General features: G+C 40.5%; 2 protein-coding genes across 2 annotated transcripts; one reads left to right on the forward strand and one right to left on the reverse strand.

Moving 5' to 3' along the window:
* Positions 1 to 558: 558 nt before the first annotated feature.
* Positions 559 to 14,596, forward strand: tmem64 (transmembrane protein 64). Its single transcript, XM_084918514.1, has 3 exons — positions 559 to 2,081; positions 8,877 to 9,032; positions 11,285 to 14,596. Exons 1-3 carry the CDS (start codon positions 1,371 to 1,373, stop codon positions 11,474 to 11,476), a joined length of 1,059 nt encoding a protein of 352 aa, XP_084774640.1. The 5' UTR covers positions 559 to 1,370; the 3' UTR covers positions 11,477 to 14,596.
* A 6,791-nt stretch (positions 14,597 to 21,387) lies between these two features.
* Positions 21,388 to 27,095, reverse strand: LOC146362891 (tyrosyl-DNA phosphodiesterase 2-like). Its single transcript, XM_084918515.1, has 7 exons — positions 26,870 to 27,095; positions 23,686 to 23,768; positions 23,387 to 23,596; positions 23,183 to 23,274; positions 22,228 to 22,346; positions 21,967 to 22,137; positions 21,388 to 21,880 (listed from the first exon to the last, which is right to left on the reverse strand). Exons 2-7 carry the CDS (start codon positions 23,736 to 23,738, stop codon positions 21,599 to 21,601), a joined length of 927 nt encoding a protein of 308 aa, XP_084774641.1. The 5' UTR covers positions 23,739 to 23,768; positions 26,870 to 27,095; the 3' UTR covers positions 21,388 to 21,598.
* Between the last annotated feature and the right edge of the window lie 43 nt (positions 27,096 to 27,138).

Consider the following 27,138-nt stretch of genomic DNA (forward strand, 5'->3'; position numbering starts at 1 on the left):
CAGAAAGCATGTAACAACAACAATAAATTGCTCTCATGAATTTATATGAATCTCATGCGTGTGTGTATGTGTTTGTGTGTTTTAATTTGCTTCAGTTGTTTATCAGTTACATTTATTTAAATTTCATAAACCATCAAAAATGACGTGTGTTCAAAATGAAATCCCGGCCATCTTTAAATCTAATTCCTATGTTTATTTTCCTCTTGTTGCGTAATTTGTAATTTTCTAATGAAATCACTGTGTGTTTGCTCCTGTTTATTTTTAGAAAGGAGAGCTTTCCACGTAGCTACGTCCCCGGCCACACTGACGGTAAGGAGTATCAACACGGGGACATTTCACGGTGATATCTGTTACTTATATCTTGCCTTAAAAAACACAGAGAGACTCCGAATGATTGAAGTAAAAGAAACGTTACAGGGATCGCGTTAAGCTTGGCTGACAGAAACAAAATCGTTCAAGCAATCGCTCAAAAACAACTTATTTAAAAAAGATCTCGCGGTGACATCGAGAGCTTTCTGATTGGTTGAAACAGTTAAACGGTGGGTCACGTGGGCTGAGGTTACTTGGCATTCTGGGACACAAACAGTGGTCTGTATGAATAGCTTCAACATCGACAGCATCCACTCAGGAGAGAGGACGACGAGTGAAACAGCAACAGCAGCTAGCCTGGAGACAAAGAGCAAACTGGGCTTTCACATCCGGCTTGTGAGTCCTGTTTGTCGCTCTGGTGTCCGGGAGAGGCGGGTCTGAAAGGCCGGTGGCGGTGGTTTTAGTCTCGAGATTGCACTGTTGGACTTTATCCTCGCAGAGAGCTAGTTAGCTAACGGCGGAGAGTAAGTTAGCCACGCAGTGATTTGTGCTGGTGAGTTATCGCTAAAGCTGGATGTGAATACTGGGGGAGTCCTGGAAGTTGATGTGGATAGCACAGGCTCTCCCCTTGTCATGCAGACCCATCTTTGTCGTGTCCCTCCGGCCACTGACTCAACCTTGTCCTGAGCGAAGTGATAACAACTCTGAAGATGGCGAGTGCTTTAGACAGCGACTACAAAACTGACAACATCAAGTCACTGCGCTGGCACGCTACACAGCTGGTGTACCCGAGATAAACTGCTAACACGGGTTAAGTTGGGCAGTTAATGTAATGGCAAAAGGTTACCTGTATGCCTTACTATGCCAGTGCAGTAAGAGCACCAGAGCAATGGACTACTACTTATGCTGAAGCCATCGTCTGCGAAGTTTGTGATTACTTGTCTCTGTTGAGATGGACTTTGACTGTGTTTAGACGCTTTCTAGGAACCTGTAACATAACAGCTGCTTCCAGGTCAATCTGAGCTCCACTGCTGGTCCCCAGAGGCTGTTTGAGGACCGACATGTCAATGTCAGGGGCTACGACCGTGCAGCTTTTCACCAAGCTTGTAAAGCACGCAGTGGGCAAGACGCAGATCCAGCTGAACCGCTGGCTGCAGAAGACCTCCACGGATGAGTGTGACAAAATCGACATCCTAATATGCAACGCTTTTGATGAGAGGGGGGCTGGCTTGGGGAAGTCGGATGGTGTTCCCGAGGCCAGCGTTGACGCAGGGGGGACGACCTTCACCGGTGGTGCAGAGTTCAGACACCCGTGTTGTATCACCACCTTCTGTTTTAAAAGCGCCCTGCTGGCGTGCATCCTCACTGCTGTGTGCTTCTCCTCGGTGGCTCTGGTACGCCAATACCTCAAGGACCTCCTGCTCTGGGTGGAGAGTTTGGACAGCTTTGTTGGAGCCATGCTCTTTATAGTTGGTTTGATTATCGTGTCCTTTCCATGTGGATGGGGATATATTGTTCTTAATGTGGCTGCTGGCTACCTCTACGGATTTGTGCTGGGCATGGGACTAGTTATGGTGGGGGTTCTAATAGGGACCTTTGTGGCACACGTGGTGTGCAAACGACTGTTGACTGACTGGGTGCTGAATAAAGTTGGAAACAACGAACAGCTCAGTGCCGTCATACGCGTGGTGGAAGGAGGAAGTGGACTCAAAATTGTGGCCTTAGCAAGACTCACCCCCATACCTTTTGGACTCCAAAATGCAGTTTTCTCGGTGAGTATGTTTCCAGGTTTTCTTAGGCCATCGTGTAAACTCACAAATTGCAGTAGATGTGTCACAGCACTTCTTCGGCTCTGGGAAGAATTCATTACTGTGCCAGATGATGGCTGAACAAATCAAACAGAGTCCTGACAGTTAATTCTGTGGTCTTTTTGTGTGTGTTTTAGAGGGGATGCATTTTTCTTATTTCTAGGCCAGCTGAATCTCAGGGGAAATCAGAACTATCTAGATACAAGTCAGGAACTGCCAGTTTCATTTCAGTTTAGGACACTGAAAAGAGTAGTTGGCCTGTTACTTCAATATTCAAGGCAGACCGGAGTCTAAATGTGGAAATGAAAATAGGAAGCCGGTCCACAGAGAATGGAAACTCATTCTTTCTGCAGATAAACGGAGTGCTCCTAGGATGTGGCTCCCAGTGGTCAGTAGCCATATTTCAGGTTTTATATTTAGGAGCAATTTTTTGTTTTTGTTTGTTTTTTTGTCTCTTGAACATCTGGTGACATAAACACAATTTAGTTTAAGGGGCTGCCTTTTTTGTTTGGTTTCCTGTGTATTTTTATTTTTTTGAGATGACTCTCATGTCAGATCAGTGTTGTGATATTGCTTTCAACTGCTTTCCTACATTTAACCGAGGCCCTTGACCTTCATACATTGCATGGATAGTTTATACCCCTTCATTATCTTCCTCACTCAACTCATTGATACATCCAAAAAGGTAAAAGGCTTAAGTGATCATCCTCTGTTTTATAGAATATCAGGATGGGTCACTCGATATGAAAACAATAGGACTATTTTAAAAAAACAAACAAACAAACAAGGTATTACAAGTTGAAGCCATGCAAAAAACATAGGTTCACTTACCCAGTATATCCACAGTTGTCTTTCTAGATACATTTAACCTCCTAGGACCTGGAGTCCACATATGTGGACATCACATTTTGGGTTGTTTAGACCAAAATACTCAATTTTGCTCTACAAGGGCCTGATGTCCACTTACGAGGACATTTTACTGCTACTGTTCTATCAAACTTTTAAATGAATATCCTCATATGTGGCTCTCATTTTTCTTAGAATCAGATTTAAAAAAAAAAAAAAAAAAAAAAAGGTAATTCTTTGTTTTTTACATTCATCGGCCCCAATATGCCCAAATATCAAAGAGAAATCAAAAATGCGTGCTGTGGAAGAGTTTGGGTCTTAGGAGGTTAAGGATCACACTCCTTGTGTAGGCAGTAATGTCATTTATAATATGTGTAAAATTGCCACTGAGAGGATTTATTCCTGCTAGTTATAATAAAATTTAGCTGGGACATCCTTTCCACACACAAAAAATATATATATTTATATCTCAAAACAAAAACTACATTTAATCTGCTGCATCTATCATGCTCAAAGAGCTTGATTAACGGTAAACATGCTAAAAGTATTGTCTGATGAGAAATCCCCCTTAAATACTGGAAAACGCAGAAGCACAAACATGCAAAATTGGATGCAAAGCGTTGGGCTTGAAAGACATTAATAGCTTACAGCAAGAAGGAGTTGATGCACAAGCCCAAGGAGGGGAAAAAAGCTGATGATGTAAGTGTGTTTCACAAGCACAGAGGTTGTATGGTGCTAAACCAGTGGGGTTTTCCGGGGTGACTGATTTGGTTAGACATTTGTCAACTTTATAGAGTTGAGTGCTTTGCGTTGATTATGATTTCTCACAGTTTAATGTCACCACACTGAGATAAAAAATCTGCTTTATAACCCTCATGCAAATATTGAGGTGTTCGACCGCTATACTGGTTGATCTGAATAACTATCTAAATGTGTCCCCAGTGTGATTTTTATTACTGAACATAGAGAGAAGTCCTGTAAAGGGGTATGAAATCTTAATCTACCCTGTAGCGTGTGAGAGCAACATGTTGAAGTTATTTATTGCACTGCATTACGTGAACACTAGACTTTGGTTTAACATATCAATATTGCATTAACATATCTACAGTTACTGTTCAAAACGACCCTTACAACTTCAGACGGTAATTTGATAATGGTGAGATGAGAGCATGGTAATAATGAGAAGCCTTGTGGGTACAAGAATCACGGGACGCAATAAGCATTTGTGCTGCTGTTGTACGCTGACTGATAGGCTGCTATTTGAGAAGCATCTCAAAGTCAGATGTATGGATATCAAGGTTAGGCAGGGAGCTGACGTAGATAAGGGTTTAGAGTCGGTGGGGATCTGTTTGGACAATGATTCCTTTGATAATGGCACCAAATGTGAGCCTGTTTTGTTTTTTTAGTTGTTAGGGTGTTCGTGTAAAATATGCTCACAATGTGTTTTAAAATGAAGGTTTTTCAGACTGTGTTGGTGATAATTCCCAGACATACAGTGTCATCAAGTATGAGAATCTGTAATTCTGAATATGGGCATTGTTAGTCTTTATTTCTACACTAAGTCAGCAGTTTACCTGATCATGGACTTTGAGTATGACATAGCTTAAGCCTAGCAGATGGCTTTCTTTTGCCTGACTGACTTCAGTAGCTTCATTTTTTCCCCCTTGCTGTATACTTCATAGTTGGGACTTGTCTGTGCTTCATGGGAGGATAAGTGGAGACGCTATGACAATAGTTGCAACATTGAACTTGCTGCTCCATGCTGCAGAAGTGAAAATGAGGTGTCAAAGTCAAAGGGACAGATTTTAACACTCTGTTACTCAGCTGCTGACTCTGTGACTGGCGCTGTTAGTACCCTCAGTCAGCTCATGAGAGTCAAAGTACAAGGTGAGCTCACTGACAGTCATTTACGATGGTGATCTTCAGCTTGCTCTGGGTTATTACATACATGGTCAAAGCAAACAAAAAAGGCTGCAATTCTAAAATGGCTAAACAACAAATGCTACAGATGTAGGTCATATTTTTTTGGATGCCAGTTTGCGTTTGTCACTTTTCTGCTGGTTTGTTCCAGCTTATGACAGCTGTTTGTCTTTGGAAAATGTGTCTGTGCTTGACTCATTGTCAGGCTTTTTAAGGAGTTTTTTGTTTCTTTTGACATATTTTAGATTTACAAGCAGCTTGTTGAGTTCTTGGTTGATGTTGCTCCGAAAAGCTTGGAGAAAAACTCACCTGTTTTATTGAGATATCATTATGTCTATCATCTGCATCTTTCTTCGATAATGAATAATATGGTGTCAAATGATAACTTGAAAGAAATCACAAAGACAGCATTGAAAGTAAGCCTTAATCATTATTTCCACACTTTTATCAGCAGTTTCCTCCTGGATCTGCACCTGTCTGGTATGCAACTTGTTCTGACTGCTCACATAGCATCATGCAGCTGTTTTATGAAAAATGCTGTTAAAGCACCCCGTACGCTAGCTGCTCGGCACCAAGCGGCAAGCAGACACACTTAGCATAGCAAAGCATTTACCAACCACAGTGTACTGGAGTTAGTGGAGTCCTAATCTTTCTAAACGGGTATCTATGTATACATATGCAGAATGTGGAGGCCCGGGCCAACTTTGGGATCTGAATTTGTACTCATCAGTCACAAGCATGCTCTGGTTACCTGACAAGGACAGGAGGCAAAAGAATGATTTTATTTTTGCAATAAACTATCGCCTGCAATGGATTGGTGCTTTTGAATTTACCTGCATTTGTTAATGCATTTGCCTAACACGCAAAGTACTGCTGGTTTGAGATAAGGGGGAGAGACAAATCTCCGCTTCAGGAGGGGCATCCGGCATAAGAATCAAAATAAGGTTGTAATCGAGCAGATAGAGCAGGAAGCCTCAGATATCTGCTGGCTGCATCTGAGGAGAAAATTGGCCTTTGTCCTCAGATGCTAATGCTTGATTTACAGGACTGCATTGCCTATGCTGTAGACTGACATGCACCTTCCAGACACAGACTTCAGCATCTCTGAGAAGTCTATTTGGTAGTAGTGTCTGATATATATTTATTTGGTTTATTAAGAAAAGCATGATGTTTTAATAAGAAGAGACCTGATTAACACAGTCAGGTGGCTGTTTCCTTCTAAGTAAAGAAGGTGGTGGAGAAGTGATAGCATTTGCTGTTAAATGATCAGGATGGAGAACTGATATATTCATCACATCACCCAGTGATGCGTGTCGCAGTCGCTTCCATGTGAAATTCTTTGGTTTCTGGTGGAGAAATGACTGTCAGAGTGGAGCTTTTCAGTCTCACCACCTGTTTTCCCTGCAACATTTTCACTTTCAACCCCAACTCAGGCTCTTGCTGGATACTTAATCTCATCTGGAGGTTCATTGTAAAGCCGAGCTGCTGTTGTATCTGTACGATCTTATTCTCCACAATAAAAAGAGAAACGAGCCATTTCTAAGCATAGGCCCGTAACGGCTCGCAGTAGAGTTATGTCTTGTCTGCCCTGCCCTTGGTAAGCACTTTCTGCGGGTGAGGCTACATTTCACTGTGCCCCTCACTTCTTTCTGCTGAAGTCGGTGGTGCTACATTATCACGGGTAACCTAAAACGACACAGAGACTGCAGCAGTTAGCAAAACAATAGGACAGCTCAGGAAAAATGCTTGTGAATCCGTTGAGCTTCAGGTGAGCGCTTTCATCTCCGCACATCTATTTTATTGCACTTTTATACCTGCTCGCTAGCCTGGCTTCAACACTCGTCATAATGAGCTGATGAAGCAATCTGGGAAGTCTTTGTGTGTGATTTATGGACCTTCGGTACAAGCAGGCATGTTTTAAGTGTTCTTCACACTCCATTAGTATGAGTAAAAAAGAGAAACGGCATGACAGTTGCAATCCTAATTTTACTGCATAGTCAAAGCACCTAGTGTTTTGTTTACAAGCACAAAGTCAGGCCTGCATTGCTACTGCTCTAAATAAATCAGGCCAGTCATAAGACGGGGCGATATTTTTTTCACTTGAATTTGCAGATTATCGTGATACAGGCTTGCAGAAGCAAGTAGGAGGTTCAGTGGGAATTCTCTGCACAGTCTTAAAAATACCACAGACTGGCCCTTCCCTGGTCGCATACAAGACAGCTGTGTGTGCCCGATGCCTGGGTGGGACTTCAGAGGCCCTGTGCTTCAGAGACTGCATTCATTTTCTTCTATAGCTCTCACAGATGTCTCAGAAATCAGCTGAAGGCATTTTGATTGTGTTGGCACGTGGCGTGGACACATCAAGGCTAATCTTGCGAGGAGAAAAAGCCTGTCACATGACCGTGCAGAGGGAAAAGTGCTTGGCGAAAAAACAGCCCGGACTACAATGTTAGCTTGATTAACCACGATTCGATAATGTCAGTGTTTTGTGAAGTGTAACCTAAGTTCTTATCAGTGTCTAGTGTGATAACGGGAGAGGATTTTATCCCAGCAAAGAGACACTTTGGCCGCATCGAGCGCAAATGTTTTCAAGCCCTGATAACATTTTGGCACAGACAGTCTTGCAGCAACATACCAAAACCCCTGACACACTGCTATCAGCTGCAGCGTAGTCACTGAGCACACGGTGCCAAGGTCACATCCTCCCACAGCCAGCACGGGTGCACAGAGGCTTATGTCATCACTTAATCAAGAGATCAAGGGTGACAGCGAGCCAGCAGTTATTTATATATACCGGTATATTTATATTAAGGTGGTTGTTTGGAGATACCGACATATCAAAGTTCAGGATACTTGCACCAAAATTTATTTAACACCTTTTAGATTTAAAATAAATAAATAAATAAAATAGAAGAAGAAGAAGGGGTCTGTAGCAACATTTTTTCTTTCTTTCTTTTCTTTTTTTTTTTTTTTTTTTTAAAGACAGCATCCTGCCTTTGAGTAGTTTTTCTAGTAACTGAGGTGAAGGGACTCAGTTGTGATGTAGCCTGTGAGCACAGCACTAAGCCACATCATTGACACCACTGGCAGTGCTCTGCAGAGACACCTCTGGTCCTGGCGTTCATGCGAATGTTATATTTACTCGTGTACCACTAACCGGAACAAACCCCGAAGGCAGCGACACTCCCCAACTGCAGCCGTCTCCTGTAGCAGAGCACCCAGCCTATGCACAGAAACCGCTCAGGAGTAGCTCAAAGACCATACTCACCCTCCAGCTTTATCAGATCCCAGTCTGATCGAGCATCTCTGGGACGTGCTAGAACAAGCCTGATTCGTGGAAGGCAGCCCGTGGGGACCAGACTGCTCTCCTGGTGCCAAACGCCATGGGAACACGAGCTGTTTTTGCATGATGGGTGCAGGTTCAGCACTCAAATTTGTTAGAAACTATTTAGTTAACCCAATTTACTGTGGTTAGTATCATATTTATTTATCCTGCGAGGAAGCCAATCCTCATAAGAATTTATTCGGTGTACATATATAAAAGCGTGTAAATAAACAATAAAAAAATCAGTACTTTTACAATTTATATAAAAAAAAAAAATAAAAAAAAAAAGTCGTAAAACAAGTTATTCAATTGCTGGAGTTGTTCATATGTTCTTTTTTAGAAAAGGACAATGCCACCTTGTCACGTAGCTTCTTTTTTAAATTCTTTAAAAGCTTTACAACGTTTCAGTAAAACTCAACAGGTTTTGGAAACTACACAAAGTTCAGGGCACAACAAAATCAGACAAGTTTGATTTTCACAGACTGACAGAGTTCAACATTGTTGAAATAACTGGAAGACTAAAAACTGAAAGACAGTCTTTTAGTTATAGATGTTTAAATATGATTAAATCTGATCTTTTTCTCGTGTGTTTTACTGTTATTTTATTAAAGTTTGAAACCTGTTTTTGTTTTTTGGGGTTTTTTTTAATCACTGCTCCCATTTCACAGATCACAGATGTGTCCTTGCCAAACTACCTGGTGGCCTCCTCTGTGGGCCTGTTGCCCACACAGCTTCTAAACTCCTACCTGGGCACCACACTTCGTACTATGGAGGATGTCATCGCTGAGCAAAGCGTCAGCGGCTACTTCGTTTTCAGCCTGCAGGTGAGCTGGAGGTGATAATATATTGAGTACGAAGGTAACAATTTTCAAATATCCGAGATTTGAGATTATATGTTGCTTTCCCATTTTGCTCAACATAGTGCTGACATTTAAAGAACAAAAGCCCAGCGGAGCTCGTTATCAACACACCCCTATTTGTGACCATACTGAATTTTTATTCTTAAATATTGGTGATTATTGAAGGAATAATAATAGCTGTGGATATAAAATAAAAAAATTGTGTGTAAATGTATTGTGGAAAATGCTTTAAAATGGAGAACAGTAACTACTGTGACGAAAACAAGCTTACATACAGGAAGTGGTTTGTTTTTGTTTTGTTTTTTTAAAGAAGGAAACAGTGATGCATGAATGAATGTCTGATGTGTGTGTTTACCTTTTTGCGTTGCAGTAAGGAAGCAATTCCTGCTGTAGAAAACATTTTTTAGACAATGACCTTTCTTCCAAACTTCACTGACATCTTCCTCTATTCGTGCACTATATGTCCTTCAGCAGGTTTCAGTTTAGCCTTTCTGTTAATGATCTGTCAATGAGCTTTCAGTCCAAATTCTCTCAGGCGATGAGACACTTTATGCCAAGAAAAAAACATCAATGTTCAACAGTGAACTGACGAGCAATGTGGTCAATGAGCAATGAACCAGTTTCCCACTCAAAGGTTTCTCTCTGGTGAATTTGTCCCAAATGGACAACTATGGATGGGTTTTTTTTAACCTCCTGAGACCTGAAGATTTTTAATTTCTAATTTCATTTTAATTTAATAGAACGTTCAGTATCAAGTGCAAAAAAGTTCCCTTATGAAGGATGTTATCCACGTTGGATCACATTTCCTTTTAAAACATCTCATTTAAGATTTTTATTTAGGATAGAGTATTTTTAAAGTACAAAATACACTTTAACTGCATCCTGTTCACTTATATTAGGCGCTTTAAATAGATTAAGGAGTAGCTTTGGTATTTCCTGACCTTTATCTCTTCTGTATCTCCACCAGATGCCCTGCTTAGATGTTATTCAGCCCTTTTAGGCAGGTCTTTGCTTTGAGGCACTCCTTGTTGTAGGTTTTTGTGAGTCAGAAAACACAACAAAACCACGTAATCGACCAAAACATCAAACCCACAACAAGAAGAATGTGCTCTCCACCGGCCAAGCCTGCGTGTACGCCAGTCTGACCATGTGAAATGCAGGTTGAACACTTTTCTTTAGAGTTACAATAGTAACAGAGAAAATAAATATGACCTACACACACAAGCAACAGGTGACAGACCTGGTCCTTGCTTCTAAGAAGAACTTTCTATTACTTTTCTGTGAAGTATTATTCCAGGCATTGCTCTTGTTTGTGCCAGAAAAGTCAGCTCAAGTTCATTTCAGTTTTACAGCATCACCAACACCTGTTTAGTTTTATGTAATTCTCACAGGTGCTCAGGGAAGAGTTAATAAAGGTCAGGAGTCCAGTGTCTGGTGAGTAGAACAAGGGTATTAGTGTTTCATGTTATCTCATTGACAGCTGGCCATATTCACATGGAAGCCAGTCATGATGGGAAACTATGGGAGGTGCCGATGTAGTCCAGCTTCCCTGACACCAGCATGAGGAATGGACAGTCGGATTTTCTGGATTTGCCCTGTGATAGATGGCTCTCGCTCAATAGCAGTACAGATAGGCTCCTCTTCCCTGCTACCTTAAAGTGAACTGGAGAAAATGAATGAATTGGAGTTAAAACCAACCTTTAAATAACTAATTACGTGTGATTTATATCATAAACATATTGGTGGTTGTCCTTCAGTATAATTAACGCAGTGTTTCAGAGGCTGCTAACAGAGTTTTTGCCTCTGAAGTCCTATTATTTGTTTGGGCTTGTTCTGAAAAACTCAGACTCCAAAGTGACTAAATGCCAAACTCCAGCTGGCTTCGAGATTTAGTTTTCATAGGTATGTGAGTTGTCTAGAAGGTGAAATGTCTTTAAATACAGAAGAACACAGCAATGTCTTTAGTTTTTGAACTAAATAAGTTCCATCGATATTTGTTCTGGTTTATAACTACTAACTTAATTGTTACTGTTTTAATTTCTAAACGTTAGACGGTAGCTAAAATTTGTCTTCATCCCTTTTTGCTTTTAGGAGACAAAACGATGTGCCTGTAAATGTAGTGCTTTACTTTATTATCGTCATCATTACACAAACAGAAGGCTCATTACCACAATCGTTAGTTAACACAAAGCTTCTTGCTCTGCTCCGCTCTACAGATCATCATCAGCATCGGCCTGATGTTCTACGTCGTGCATCGGGCTCAGGTAGAGCTCAACGCAGCCATCGCCGCCTGCCAGATGGAGCTGAAGTCGTCGCACATGAACGGCTCCTCCACCAATCACAGCAGCTTCACCTACTGCAGCAAGAGGGTGACAGCTGGAAGCGGAAACTGCATCAACATCGTGTGATCTCGAATCGCCACACGTGGCTGTAGCAGCCGCGACCTGGTCACTCAATTGTAACGCACGTATCCTTGAGGGAACCAGCACAGTTCAGCTGGTGTCCCAAACACGCCGGCGGCACGGTAACGTACTGCAGCGATCGTCCCGGCATCTCGCTCTGAGCACCCTAAAAGTGTACGCCTGTAGTCGGTGTGGAAGTGCGGGACCACGCGCCTGATAATGGTGCTGATGAACGTGGTACGTCATAATGGTAGTTTATTTGTTTTTTGTTAATGGTACTTTTTCACATTTGTTACATGAGATGTCTGCAGAAATGTGACGATCTCATGGCAACCTGCGAAGTAGTCACGATATTTAATCCTTTTTTTTGTGCTCATGTAGAACTTCAACTTACAAAGTCCACACTGGGAGGCGGGAGATGGTGGCAGTGGCATGAGTTAATCATACACTTATTGAGACTGTAGCTTGAATGCTGGGCAGGAGCAGAGCTTTCAGACTCTGTTTTATTACCTTTACACTTAAGATGTTTGCTTTCTTTTACTGCGGTTTGGCACCAAAAGCACTAACAAAATAATAGTTTGGGTTAAAATGCAAAGTTTGTTTTCTACATGATCTAACGTGACTGTTTCACTTTTGCCATGAGAGTGGGCAAAAATATGGCGGGTAGCACAGTGAGCGAGTTTTTAAGTACATGGCAGGAAATGAAATGCCTGCTTTTTTTCCCTGAATGTGCAGGTCCTTTCAAAGGAACCGATTTTACTTTTCATTTCAGTGTCAAAAGAACACCAGCCTATGCACCTTTAAGTATACCTGTTTCTATTTTATTTCAGATGATTGATTTTGCTTATTTGCAGTATGAGTAATAAAGGGCATTATTAATATTTTTGAATTATTTGGCATTTAATTATGGTTCCCTTTTTTTAAGTGTCTTATTTTTGGACTATGGAGAAGGCGGGAACACTCCCAGTGAGCGTAGGCTTTCAGTTTGAGCACCTCCTGCAGGTTTGAGAGGAGAGCCGGGAAGTTTATAATCCAATATGTTTAACTGAGAGCCGCACACCCTGCGAGCGATTCCCGCCACATTGGTGATCCATTTTGATTTTTCGTTAACTTTCGTTTTACTTTTGTTTTTGTTTTTGCTGTGAGATTTTTCTTTTTTCTGGAGAATTATAGAGTTTTTTTTTCTCTTTTCTTTAAAATGGTTGATTTGATAAATCAGTGCAATACATCTAAGAACGAAACTGCAAGAATGTCACATTTCAGTGCTGAAACCAAACTAATAAGAAATGCTGTCATGCATACGACATAACACAAACCCAAGTCTGTGTGTTATTTGGGGTTTATCTTACTTAGATTACAGAGATGTGAGCTCCATGAGATAAAGAAGCTTTTATTTTTTAATGTGCCGTGAATTGAGGAAGCTTATGAGACGTTATGACCCCGGCCTCGCCTGAGGTGAGGCTGAGTGCAACTTAAGACTTTTTACTTGTTGGTGGTGATGGACATCACCTGGTAACTTTTTTTTTTATATATTTCTTTAAGCTCTTAATACAACAAGGATCTCATGCTGTAGGTTTGTTTGCACAGTCCACTACAGACAAACATTATTTTCATACAGATGAACTACAAATGGGTTTGGTTGGTCAAAAGGAAAAACTGGATGTGTCATAGAAGCTGACAATCAAACACAACACAGACACTAAGGGATGAATGTGATACTACTTTTTATTTTTTACATTTATTGTGATGCTGCTCCTCAGACCAAGTCTGATAGAGGAATATTAAGGGCTCCTATTTAAAAGATTAAAAAAAATTACACATCTTAATGTTCCTGTAGTTGTTCACAAAAAGCCTGCTTTGTGATGCTGGTGCAACTTTTTGTTTTGTTTTTAATTTTAATTTTTGTACCTTTTTGTTCTTCTTAACACCAGAAACTGTCTTCACCCAAACACATTCCATGCTGTCAGTCGACTGGCAAGCTGTAGAGTTATTTTCACACTAAATGTTGGTTTAAAGGGCCCCTTCCGGTTTGAATTTAGCAATAATTTTGACAGTTTAAAGCAAAAAAGCCCATACCAGTATGTACCAGTAAGCTCTTTAGCCAAGTGAGGGGAATCGCTTAGTCGGGTTATAACGTGAACAAAAAGCTGCATTTAAGTTATTTGATCTATATTCCAGAGTATCACCTTTCCCAGGTTTGTATTTCAGTGTTGAGCCTGCCTTTTACCTCCCGCTGCCTCTTTGACAGACATCTCTGAGTTGCCTATGATTTGAAAGAGACGTCACGAGACACGCTGGTATCTGTGATCAGAACAGCTTGTTTGGTATTGGGAGAGTCCCTGAAATGACTGACTGCTTGCACACAGATCACACGAACATCTTTATCGTCAGATCGAAACACTTTTACAGCTTCTTACTTGAATTGACAGTTTACGTATAGAGGGAGAGAGGGGAACATGTCTTACAACTGATAGCTTGTGAAAAAAAATCACTTAACACTTAGTCATGTTTTAAAAGTACGGAAATGTGGTTTGTTTTAAAGTCTTAGATGTCCCCTAACAGAGACTCTCCTGAAACGTAGCGTGATTAATGAAGTTGCTCTGCTCGGAAGTGGGGTTTTTTTTTGGGGGGGGGGGGGTTTGTGTGCGTGTTAAATTTTGTTTTTGTCATGTTTAATGCAAAAATCAAACACATAAATGAAGCTCGATTGGCCACCGTGGGGACACGTCATTACGTTTAAGCGTCTCACCTGGGAACTCAGATTGTGCAAAAATTTAGTTTTACACTTAAAGGCTTTGGTTCTTCCTACGTGGGCTCTACTTAACTTTAGATATAGTTATGCAACAACTGATTCCTAAGGGAAGTATGTTTCATAGACACCCATATAAGACCTGGGTTTGGGATGCAGGTGTTATACCGAGTGAGGGATCATTAACCTAAAGGGCCGTGAGGTCATGTGTGGTGCTATGAAATGTAATACTTCCCCATCTGTATCAAGTGCATTACACATATACTGTATTTTGTAATACAGAGAATTTTACAGTGTATAAATGTTATTTATCACTGTACAATGCTTGTTCAGTGTTATTTATGAAAGAGAAAATAAAACCAGACAGTTTGTTATAACCTTCTGCTTCTGTTTTTCCATGAAACCTCACAACTAAAACACCAGAATTTATTTATTTTAAGTTGAGGTTTCTTCTGTGTTTTCTTGCAAGATGACCTCTTTTAATCCTCCAAGGTGAAGTTCATAATTACTTAGAGCCACAAATATTTGGACAAAATATTTTTTTTTCCACAGTGGATTTCATGTCAGCCAGTGTTTTAAGTGCCAAGTTTCAGTTTTAATTCAAGGGATTTTAAAAAAAGAATGAAATTAATTTGAAATTAGAAAAGCAATTTTGATGCATAGTCCTCTATTTGTAGAGGCTCTAAAGTAACTAGGCACATATTGATAAGCAGTACAGGTAAAAGATCTGTTCATGCAAAGTGTTTAAGTTGCGTTTTGCTGCTTTTCACTGGAATTCTCAAAATGAGGTCCAAAGTGATTTTGGTGCAAGTGTCATCATTAGTCTGAAAAACCAGAAGAGAGATTACGCCCTTAAGTGTCCAAATTAACTTTCTTCTTCAAAAACAATGAATGCACTGGCCAGCTCGGCAACAGCAAAACACCTGAAAGACCAATTAATTAAAGTGGGTGATCCCAGAATTATTTCCATGTTTTAAGAAAAACAACTTCACAGCTGCTACACAAGTCAAGAACAGACTTGCGAAAGTGGCCAGATCAGTGTGAAAGCCTGCAATTAAGAGATGCCTTGGTAATGGTTATACTCAAAAACAAGGATAGACTAAACTTTACCAGGAGACATGTAAAGGAGCTCACACAGGTCTCAGCTAAATTATTTGTACACATCAATCCAAATCTTTCTGCGAAAGCAACCCAAGACTCTCAAGACAAAGAAATGTGATATTTATCAAGAGCCAAGTCAGTCACCTGATATCACTCCAACAGAGCATGTTATTCCATTACTGAACACAAAACTGAAGCCAAGGAGACCCACAAACAAGTAAAGGTCTTGCAGAGCATCTTGAGGAAACGCAGCATGTGGTGAGGTCCATGTGTTCTGCACTTCCACCGGTGACTGCCTGACGGGATTTTCACCCAAGTATTGAAGACAATCATCGCTTTTCATACATTGTTAGCTGGTGCAGTTACTTCTCAGCCTCTGAAAATGGGGGACTGTGTTTAAAAAGGGCATTTATTCCTAAATAGTTGATTCTGTAGTTATGTTAAACTCCCTGAACATCTGCACTTCGACTGGATGCTGTTTGTTTGATTTTAAACTCATTTTAGTGTTGTAGAGGCAAAAAATATTTTATTCTATCATTCAGGTGATAAAAACTTACAAACTTACAAATGCAGTTTAATAAAAACACAACACAGAGTTTCATGATGGGAAATATATGATATGGTATTTTTGAAGTTCTCCCATAGAGACTGAAGCCTGGAATATTTCATCCACTGCTTTTGTCTTTTGTGTCGCTTATAGAAGAGTAACACTAAACCACTGAGACTTTAAATACACAAACTTCTTGTCCTTGTCTGAGTTACAGGTCAGGATGCGTTATGTAACACTGAGTAAATAACTGTCCTTATTTGTTTTCACTTTAAGGGAACTGGTTTGAGTGGAAAACTCTTGACTACATGGCAGATGTTTTAACAGAAATGTGTCAGAAAGCTTCTGCTGCTGATTCATTTTTAAACTTGTCACCGTCTTTGTTGAGCTACCACACTTTTTTTCTTAGTAAAATGCCTTTTCCATCCTAAATCCGAGCACGACTCTCCAAATACGACCCAGCTTCATCTCCTAACCCTTTGAGAGTCTTGGAAATGTTCTTACTCAGAAGATTTCCCCTTATCTTGCAATCCCCTAAAAAACCATCGGTGCTCAAATATGCAGCAGCAGCAGCAGAAGCAGAACTGTACGGCCAGGCATAATACTGGCTTCTGGGGCAGTTTGTCACAGCAATTTTGAAGTGAAGTCGTGATGGATGTGGTGGTGGCGGTGGTGATATAGATTGGAGTACCACTTAGACGTGCCCTTGCCTTGCCTGTGACAATCTACTACCTCTCTCTATGTGCACATGTGCACAGAGAGAGGTGGGTGTTTGTGCTTCAGTTAGATTGTGCTTGCAAACAGTGCTGTGCCCATGTAACCACATGCAACTTCATACAGTGGAAAAGCAGCCCAGAGCCATCTGCTCACATCCCCAGCTCAACAAAATTATAAAAAGCAAGAACAAGCTGAGCCAAACTCTATCAATCAAACAGCAACACATCTGACAGGTCGTGCTTTTTATTGCTCCATCTGTTATCAGGAGCTGCAGCGCACGTCCGTCTGCTGCTCTTCACGCAGTCTTTTCCAGGCTCGGGTCAGATCCGTGTCAGACCCATCATCATGTAACCCCACCTCGAAGGACAAACCCCATCCCAGAGCCTCTCCGCCAGCGCACGAACACGTCTGCACAAAACTAAAAACATTGAATTTGACATCCTCAAATTAAAGACCTCGTTCTCTACGAGGCCTGCGCTTTGGAGGGAAAGCTCCAAAAATACCGAGAGGCTGTTGGTGTTCGACAACAAGGAAGGAAATACAAGAGTGAGTGAGATGATCTTGGAATTCGTCCATGCAGGCTTTCAGAGGGAAACTTATGGTGCGGATGTTTATGGATTTGTGGAGGAGGGAAATGATAGGCCTCTGGCAGAAGGATCCTCCTCGAGGCAGAGGGATAGATCATGTGACCACTTTCTTGGCGCTGACAGCTGTTGCCTCCATCTGTACAGTAGATGACCTTATGCTGATCTTCTTCTCTGTACTCAAGTGTGACACCGCACTACTCTCATGCACCGTGCACATTGTAGTTGCAGAATAGAAAAGCTGACAGTGCTCTTCTTTTCTGCATTTAGCTTTGGGTAGACTGTTCACTTAATAGCTGCTTAGATCATATTAACTTAACCCAGTAGTGCTTCTGCTGGTCCAGAACAGGTCTAATAATCAATTTTGATACTTTATAGAAAAACCATTTCACAGGAGTAAAAAAAAAAAAAAGATCATATCCTTTAATAATGTTAGAAACAAGCTCTTATATCGTCCTCAAATGCTTGATTTGAATTTAATGTTAGGAATATTATAATGGACCAAGCAGTGAAGGAATGTCAGGCACAGGTTAAAGTCCCTAAAAAAGTTTTTTTTTAACCCCCAAAACCCCCAATCGTAGGCCCATAAAAGAGATCAAAGTAATAGAACTCTGTAACAAAGTAACAGAAAGCTGTCAACAAACAATACTACTGACTCAAAAAAAACCTGAACTACTTAAACAAGACCAAGGAGAAACTTAAATAGTGGCTGATCAGCCCACAAAGACACAAAAGGGGGTAGAACACACAACCCCCCCCCCTTCACACTTGCTCCGCCCCTTTCCTCCCTTTTTAGCTCATCAACCAAGACACTGGGAGCAGCTGCTACTGAGATAACTCAAAAGACAAAGAAAGATCAACTCATACACATAACAGTGTAAACTAAAATGAGTGCACTTATTTCAGAATACAGTAAAGAAAATTAATTCTAAACCAAAACCAATTCTTCATTCCACTGTAAGTTAAACCATATATTTAAAGAAAGAAAAATATAAGTATAGTATAGTGTTATGTGTAAGTCTCTATTGTAGCACTGCTGTTTAGTTGATAATCCCACTGTTTGTGACTGTAACTGCAGCCACCACAAAGATGTTTCAGAAAATGTTTGGACGTGATCGTTGCTGTTTGTGGACTAGTTGCTGTAGTGTTGGAATCCAAATGTTTGCTTTAAAATAGGATTTCAGCTGTTTAACAGGACTATGCACCAGTTGTTGTACATTCGTCATTTCATAATGCTCCAAATGTTTTCAGTGGGTGACAAGTCAGTTCAGCCCCCGCACTCTTTTATTATGGAGAGGCATGCTGTTATTATGTGTTAAATGTAGTTTTGTTGGATTGTAGCATGTGTTTTGCTGCAAAAGCTGGATGTGTTCTTCATACTTACAGCCATCATGTGGCATTTAAACGGTATGTTGGTACAAGGTCTGATGGTCCCACTCGTCTTTAGCATAATGTTTGATTTGTTTCTATTGACGTTTCTATTGTTGTTATGTTATTATGAATGTTAGGTCTAAGTTTATGAATAGAAACACATAAAGATTACTTGTATTGCAAGTCCCACAGACCAAAGTGCTGTGTGTAACAATAGGTTTCACAGAGAATGGCCTAAAAAGGAGTAAATATCCAGTGAGCAGCTGAAAGAAGGCTGAAAATGCCTTGTTGATGCCAGAGATCAGAGGTGACTGTAAAGTAAGTAACTCAAATAACCACTTGTTACAATTAAGGTGCAGATGCAGAAGAGCATCTTTAAACATACAACATATTGAACCTTGAAGCAGATGAGCTACTGCAGCAGAAGACCACACCAGATGGCAGTCATGTCAGCCAAAAGCAAAAAACGGAATCTATAATTCACATATGCTCACTAAAACTGGACGATTAACAACTGGAAATATTCACCTGATCGATGAGTCTTGAGCTGTACTGCAACATTCAGACAATAGGGTCACAATTTGGTGCAGAACAACATTCAAGTATGGATCCATCCTGGTAGACAATGCTGACAATGTACTCACCGTAACCAAAAGGCCTCCACAGTCATTAGAGCCCAATCCAACAGAGCACCTTTGCGATGAGGGCGAGCAGTAGATTCACACCATCTGTGGCAACTGTATCATGCCATCATGTCAATATGGACTGTGTGCCATGAAGAATTAAAGCAGTTGTGAAAGGGAAAGGGCGTGCAACCCAGAACTAGCAAGGTGTTCCTAATGAAGTGTTACTTGGGAATTAAAGTGGTCAGCAATATGAAACATTTTCATCATTTTAGGTTTCAAACCAATTCCCAAAAGCTTGCACAAAAAATAGTTGGATAAGGAGATTTGGATTACATGAAACCCCAAAACCAATATAATCTGCATAATGCTTCAATAGAAGAAGATGTTTAGTCTTGAGGTGTTTGTGTTTCAGGCTTCAGATGAACTCAGCAGAGCTGGACGTATCTGGTCCATGTGTCCTTGTTAATCAGGGACCAGGGGACAAATGAGGGTGGGAGGCCTTTTCTGATGATGGCTGCTCCCAGGGAAAAGTCACATCTGTGTCCTCTCCTGAGGTCAGCTTTTCCTCACTGTGTGTGGCAGTGATATAAAAACTGTGCTCACTGCTCACCAAACAAACATGAGAAATGCACTCAGAGGCTGTATTACAGGGAGAAGTGAGGGGGGTGCGTCCAGACAGGCTGTGCGAGGAGACAGATTACGTCTGGCTCGAGGGAGGAACTCATTAGATAGGATAACATCTTAAGACACCTTTTTCAAATCAGATATTTAACATTATTTTATACAGAAAAAAGGTAAAAACAAGCAGATGTTATTACAATTTTAATTATAAATGCTATAGGTTTTTTTTGGTTTTTTTTTTACTAATTCTTATTTAATTTGTTCATCTTTGGTTTTTTGCCTACTGTTGCTATGTTATGGTGGGTTATTGATAAGAATTACCAATAGACAGCAATATGTCATGTTTAATTATTATTTAATTATTTATTTAATTATTAAAAAAACGTTGGTACAATTTTATCGTGGCACTGAGCAAGATCAATCAACGACCACACAAACTTGCAAGGATGCAGAGGCAGGTTTAAACGTGCTAAAGCAAAGTGAGTGAAAAAACACTGAAAAAACAAGTACACATACTGTGTTAAAATGTCTTACAGATGGATGTAAAAAAGTCAGCTTACGCATTGAATTAAATATCACGATCTCATCCTCATACTGGGATTACACCATTAAAGGAGACTTCAGTAAATTTAGAAAATTTGCAAATTCCTGTGCGCAAGGCCACACTGACAAAAACATGTATGAATGAATGCACACAAACACATTTCTTACACAGTCACAGCTAAAAGTTTTGGCAGTGACACAAATGTTTAATTTGATATGATTTGCCGCATCAGTTTTAATGTTTTTTCAGTGTGTTTTTAATGACACACATTTCATCCCTTGTACCTTCTCTTTGTCAAATCTTTGTCTCTGTGAGTCCCTGTTACACTAACTCCTGTGTTTTTTTCTGGTGGTCACTGATCTTTTGTGCTTTGATGGCTTTTGGTATAGTCTTTATGTCTTGTTACCCTGATGTTTCCACTTGCCTTCTGTCTGTGTATGTAACCTCAGTTTGGCTGTGTTTAAACCCTAGAGCCTTCCCTCCTGATTTCTTCTTTGTGTTTGTGGACATTGGTATTTTATATTCTGGATTTGCATTAGCAACAATAAAGGCAATATATGTTTTGTTTTGTTTTATTGCTTTGTCAAGTCTGTCTGTCCTATCGTCCTGCATTTCATGACAACTCCTCACATGAACAGATCAGGTCAACCCATTTTTATATCTGTGTCTGCTCTTCCTGAAAATGATCTGGAAGATTAAGTTAACTGCAGATTGTCTGATGTTTTCTGATGTGAGCAGTTCACCTTCCTCTAAAACATGGGCCGTTTTCCTAGTCTTGCTAATCAAGAGCTTCAGTCGTAAGTGTATAAAAAAAACTCACTGCTTGAACAGTTGCTATTCAACTGTGTACTGCTCTCTAGTGGCCTGATGCTTGTGTTACATACAGAGTGACATTACAGTAGGGTTTCTCATGCTGTGTGTGGTGTTTTTCAGTCTAAACTCCATCCACTGAGGAAGATCATGTAACAACGTTAAAAGCTGAAGAGACTTCTGCTAATGGATCTTGTTATCGGTCAATGCAAATTTATATCAAAACAAAGCAGACATAATTTATTGGTGGTTTTCATATTTTAATTGGCCATTTTAACCACATAAAACACTTAAGCAGACACACATTAGAGGAAGAAATTAAATTGAACTGATTAAATTAAGATAAATCATTTACAGGCAATAAGAATATCTTCCTGCATAGAGTTACAGTGATTTAAAGAGCAGCTGATCTAAAATAAAATGCTTAACTGTCTTGTTTTTGGTTGTTTTGTGTAGTTCTATTCAGCTGTGAAGGTACAGTAGATTCCCCAGTGATCACTAGTGTAGCGTCCACAGTCCAGCTTCTCCAGCCCCACCAAGGCCATGTGATCAGGGGCCAGACGAGGGACTCCACGTTTGATAGCCGGGCGGAGGTAGATTCTGTCAAAGCGGAAGCGAACAGGTGTAGAAATATTCTGATTGGTGTTAGTAGTGGTGTCCCACGTGTAGCGGCAGTGCTCCTGCTTGCCGAGTCGCTCCCATACATCACAGACAGTTGCAGGCAGGCCCACCTTGGGTACCTAAGACGGGTCCAGAGAAAAAAGTTACTGTGATTACTTGGTACAAGTTTACTGGCTGTATCTGAGTGGAAGGAGCAGCGTCTGACCTCCGCGTCCCTCAGGTTTGTGTCTCCCCCAAACACAACGGTGACATCATCAGGTGCACGTTTAAACCTCCACTTCACCACATGCAGCTGATTCATACGCTCTTTAGAACATGCCTTAAAGCTCTCAAAGTGGGATGTCATCAGGCACAGCTTCTGGCCGTCGACGATCACCTGATTTTTGCAAAGGAAAATGTTCCTGAGCGTCACGTTCAGCTGAGCTTATGCATGTAAAGAAAATATCAGAGATGATTTTGCACACACCTGAGCAACAAGCAGGTTCCTCATCATCTGAGTTGTGCGATAAGGTACTATCTCACTCTCCACAAATGTGACTCGTGACTTTTTCAGCAACATCCCTGTGAAGTAACCTTCCTCAGCACCTGGTCAACATAAGTCAGGAGGAAGAGGGAGACTTTTAAAGGCAAAGACCTTCAAAGGAAATCCTTTGTCAGGTGATCATGGGCTAAATTGCACATAATAACTGAAAGCACACAATATCACAGTGAATACTGCTATGATAGTGGGCTTATAGTGGGATTTATTCCACTCATCTCCAGCTCCTGTTTGTTTTATATCTCTACTAGGACAGCTTTGAATGATTCATTACTCAAAACTGTCTGAAACAAGCTGTTATGGCTCCTCCCCCTTCAAGCAGCCTTACGTCTGACTTACTAGAGTTACTACTTCTAGACAAAAGACACGAAATTCAAGTGTTTATAGCCTGAGCGTTGACACCCAGGATTTACCTAGCTTCTCCAATTTCAAACTTATTATTTGAAAATGGAGAATCATAGTAACAATACATACAGTATGTTGGATGTGAGAGAAACCAAGAAACTACCTTACAATATAAAGCACCTTGAGGCGACTGTTGTTGAGATTCGGAGCCATATAAATGAAATTGAATTGAATTACATACAGTATGTGCTGGATGTGAGAGAAAACCAGGAAAACCAAAACAGGCTCAAACAGCTGAGCTTCTCCAAAGTGTATTCCATGGCCTGTGTAATAATCTGGTAGTGTTGGTACAACAGTCAGGTTTTATAAAAACAGTGAAGGAAGAACACAGATGTTAATAATATCATCTAAAGTCCCTAACAGCTCTCCTCATGTGTGACACTACGTGAAACCAAAGCAGTTCAACTGCATTCAGCCATTAATCACCATTTGATGATTCATACATGGACTTTTCCTACCTGTATCTGACATACTGTACCTTCAATCATCAGGTAGCTCGCAAACCGTTTCTTCAAGAAGTGGACATAAGGGGGAATGAGCTCCTGCAGGAACACCACATCAGGTTTGTATCTGCATTTACAAAGGTTATCTTTTATAATATTAACTCTCACATATATGCAGCCTTTAGCAACATTTCCCCTAAATGATGCCTAAAAGTGTGAAAAGTGTAGCATGTGCTTACAAGTTTAAATATTTAACCAGGCCTCTGGCACGCTCTGGACGTTTTTCCCCATTAATCCCTTCCACGTTCCAGGTGATCAGGGACAGTTTAAAATCCTCTTTTTCTGAGGGTTTCTGTGTGGCAGCAGGACTGTTGGCTGGACTGGCACCTGGAGTGTCGGCCGGAATGTAAGCAGGACTTCCATCAGGACTGTCATCAGCCAATTCCATCCTGCAAATTTTTCACACAGTCAGTCAGCTCAAACACAAAGAATCATAGGTGAACTTTACCATATGTAGGAGAACAGACAGCAGACTTACCAGTCATCTGGAGTAGCATCTTCACCACTGTGTGTTTCAGAGTCACTCTCCATGTCTGCTTCAACAAGTTAGCTCAAGGATCTCTGAAGGAAAAGTCCCAGGAAGGTTATGCTTTCTAATAATTTACTATAACTTTACAAACATGGCTTTGCTGGAAATGCACCCAGGCAGTTTCTCAGTATGTTTATTTGACTTTTTGTGTCCTTGGTTGCAAACAAATATGGTTCAAAGTATGTTGACATGTTTTAGCTCCACCCATTCTATCTATCCCAACCCATTCTGGGTTGCATAATTTCTTCCCCAAACTTTAATAAACATACATAGAGAGAAAGGCCAATGAACAGAAAGCAAACAAAGCAACAACAGAGGTTCAGTAAGTATCACACTATATAAATGCAAGAAAAAAAGCAAAAACTAAGAAATAAAAGGTTTGATACAACACCACCACAGATTTCAAAAGTGTGTAATTAAATCAAAGTTATGAGAGCTGAATTTTTCCAAACAGATTGGGCTTTAAAATAACTACATATATGCATTAAAACATATAAAAATATTAACCAAAGGAGGGACGAAAACCTGTCATGGCCAGACCCAGGGTTCATGTGTTTTTTGGGCTTGTCAGTATTTCTTGGGTTTATCTTGAGCTGGCACCCCTCGCTGGTCGCCCCGCCCATGTGTCTGCTTATCAGCTGATTATCATCCCCGGCCTCATAGTGAAGACTTTGTGTGTGTCTTGTCTTGCCAGGATTTGGGAACGGAGTGATTCACGGGAGCGGGGCCACTGTACAGTTTGGGATTTGGATTTTCACGATTCACGCCAAGGACACAAGCGGATGTGGGATTTTAGAGAAATCGCCATGGGAACCACGGTGTGGGGATTGTCACGTTGTTGTTTACCTTATTTCACTTTAAATAAATTCACTGTCACTTTTTGGAAAAGTCCTGCGTTGGGTCCTGTTCTTACTACAAAAGTGACAAAACCCTTCTGTCCTTAATAAAAATGGTCAAATATTATTTCCTCTAATGTCAGTAAGAGCAGGTTGATTTTCCTGGCCTGCAGGCCGTTCACCATGTCACGAGTGGACTGACTCTCAACCAAAAAGTAAATAATCCACATCCTATTTCGCTATCATCTGTTCTATTTAAAGTCAAAGAATGATATTCCTTTTTAACCTGACTTAGAAAATATTCTTTTAATAACATATTTTAAATTGAAAACATTTATTACAGAAATCAGCGTCTTCAATGATGACATATAACCCATATAATATTTGGTTAAATGGTAAATGGTAAGTGGCATGTATTTGTATAGCGCTTTACTTAGTCCCTAAGGACCCCAAAGCGCTTTACACTACATTCAGTCATTCACCCATTCACACACACATTCACACAGTGGTGATGGCGAGTCTCGGCCAGACTCTTTTGGTAGAGATCAGCTTCTGACATAAATCTGCCTGGATATTTGACCACACTTCTTGGAAACAAAGTTAATTTAAATTGGTTGGTTTTGTGGCTCAGATTCAGCTTTTAAGTATAGACCAAAAGTTTTTAATAGGTTTAAGGTCGGGGCTTTGGGGAGGCCAGTCCAGTTGCTCCATGTTAGACTGCTTTATGCATTCAAAACCAGTTTTGATGCGTTTGCGGTCATTGTCCTGTTGGAACACCCAGCTGTGTCAAAGTTTCAACCCTCTAGCTGTTGATTTGACATGAAGGTGAAGAATTTGGAGGTAGTCCTCCTTTATTATGCCATCCACTTTATGCACTGGCAACAAAACACAGCAGAGCATGGTGCTACGCCCATTATGCTTGACAGCAGGTGAAAGCCTCACCTGTACTCCTCCAAATACGCCTCTTGTCATTGTGTCCAACAAGCTCAGTCTTTGACTCATTTGACTATAAAACCTTCCTCCAGATTGCTAAAGCACATAGTTAGGGTTGGATCAGGTGACTATTAATCATCCCTTAGTTATGCTGCAACAGGTGTAGGCTGCTGGGGAATTCGCATGATGCAATGAGTATTTCTTCTTTAGTCACCTTTCTCACTCGCTATATGTTAATAGACCTCTCTGTTTTGAATCGTACTTGTTATTAATCTCTGTCTCTCTTCCACAGCATGTCTTTTGTCCTGTCTTCCTCCCCTCACCCCAACCGGTCACGGCAAATGGCTGCCCCTCCCTGAGCCTGCTTCTGCTGGATGTTTCTTCCTGTTAAAAGGGAGTTGCCAAAGTGCTTGCTCATAGGTGGTCATATGATTGTTAGGTTTTTGTCTGAATGTATTATAGTAAGGTCTACCTTACAATATAAAGCACCTTAAGGTGATTGTTGTTGTGATTTTCTACTGTATAAATAAAACAGAATTTAATTGAAATTGTAAAGATTTGGCTTGTCTATGTGGGCAGCTACAAACTTCAGCCGAGCTTGAAGACGTTGATTTTGGAGCAGTGAGACGGTGACGCTGGCGTTCCCACAGGTTGTAGTTGATGGCAGCTTGAGCTTTGGTGGTTCCTGGGTGTGAACTTGGTGGACGGGCCCAGGTAGGAGGCATTTGAAAGTGAAGCACATTTATTTTTCCACCAGACCAGAAGACAAACACTTCCGGCCATCACCCTCCACAGACAGATTCCAACACAACTCAGCCCCAACAACACCAGCACCACACTAAGACCACATGTGCTTAGATACTATTAGGAATACACCGTAAGACAATTCAAAGTGTGTTCGCACAAAAATAAATACATAAATAATTGTATACATGTGTAAAACACTTTACTAAACTATTTGGAATCTCCATCTATATTTACAAACCCCTTAATGCCTAATCCCCATTCTGTACGTGCTCTCAGGCCATTAAATACCCTCCGAACTACAGCTGAAAGAATAAAAAACTAAAAACTGTCTTATGAAACTTTAAACATGAATAGCCTGCTTGATTATAACTCATTAGTTTCTCTGTGCCTGAATGACAGAGTTCTGTTTATAAGTTTGTTAATTCAAACACGTTTTTTGACTTCTCTTCCTGGCATCAATTGATGGAACTTTTTAATTTTTTTTAAGCTCTGTTCCAGTCTTACTGATCAAAATGACTTTCAGTCTGTAATATGTGTGTAACCTCTTCATATTGACATTATTTAAATAATAATAATAATTTTAAAAAAAAACGAAAGTATTCAGGCTGGTATCGTACCTCTGTGTTTCTGTAAAATAAACCACGAGATGACACTGTCTCCAGTACGCCACAGACCAACTCGGCAGATTCCCAAATTTACCTTCACACAGCCTGTTCACCCGTCAGCTGATTAACGACTACTGCTGATTTAGGAAACACGCCCACTTAAACTCGTGATAATCAAATTAAGGTCGAAGTTCTGGCTCCACCCATTCTATAAAGGTTGTATAACGTTTTTTTACCCAAACTTTAATCAGTGTACATACAGATAAAGAATAATTAACAGA

The sequence above is a fragment of the Perissodus microlepis genome, chromosome 22 (genome assembly GCF_051167445.1).
Source record: "Perissodus microlepis isolate ML-2025 ecotype Zambia chromosome 22, ASM5116744v1, whole genome shotgun sequence".
Classification (NCBI taxonomy): Eukaryota; Metazoa; Chordata; class Actinopteri; order Cichliformes; family Cichlidae; genus Perissodus; species Perissodus microlepis.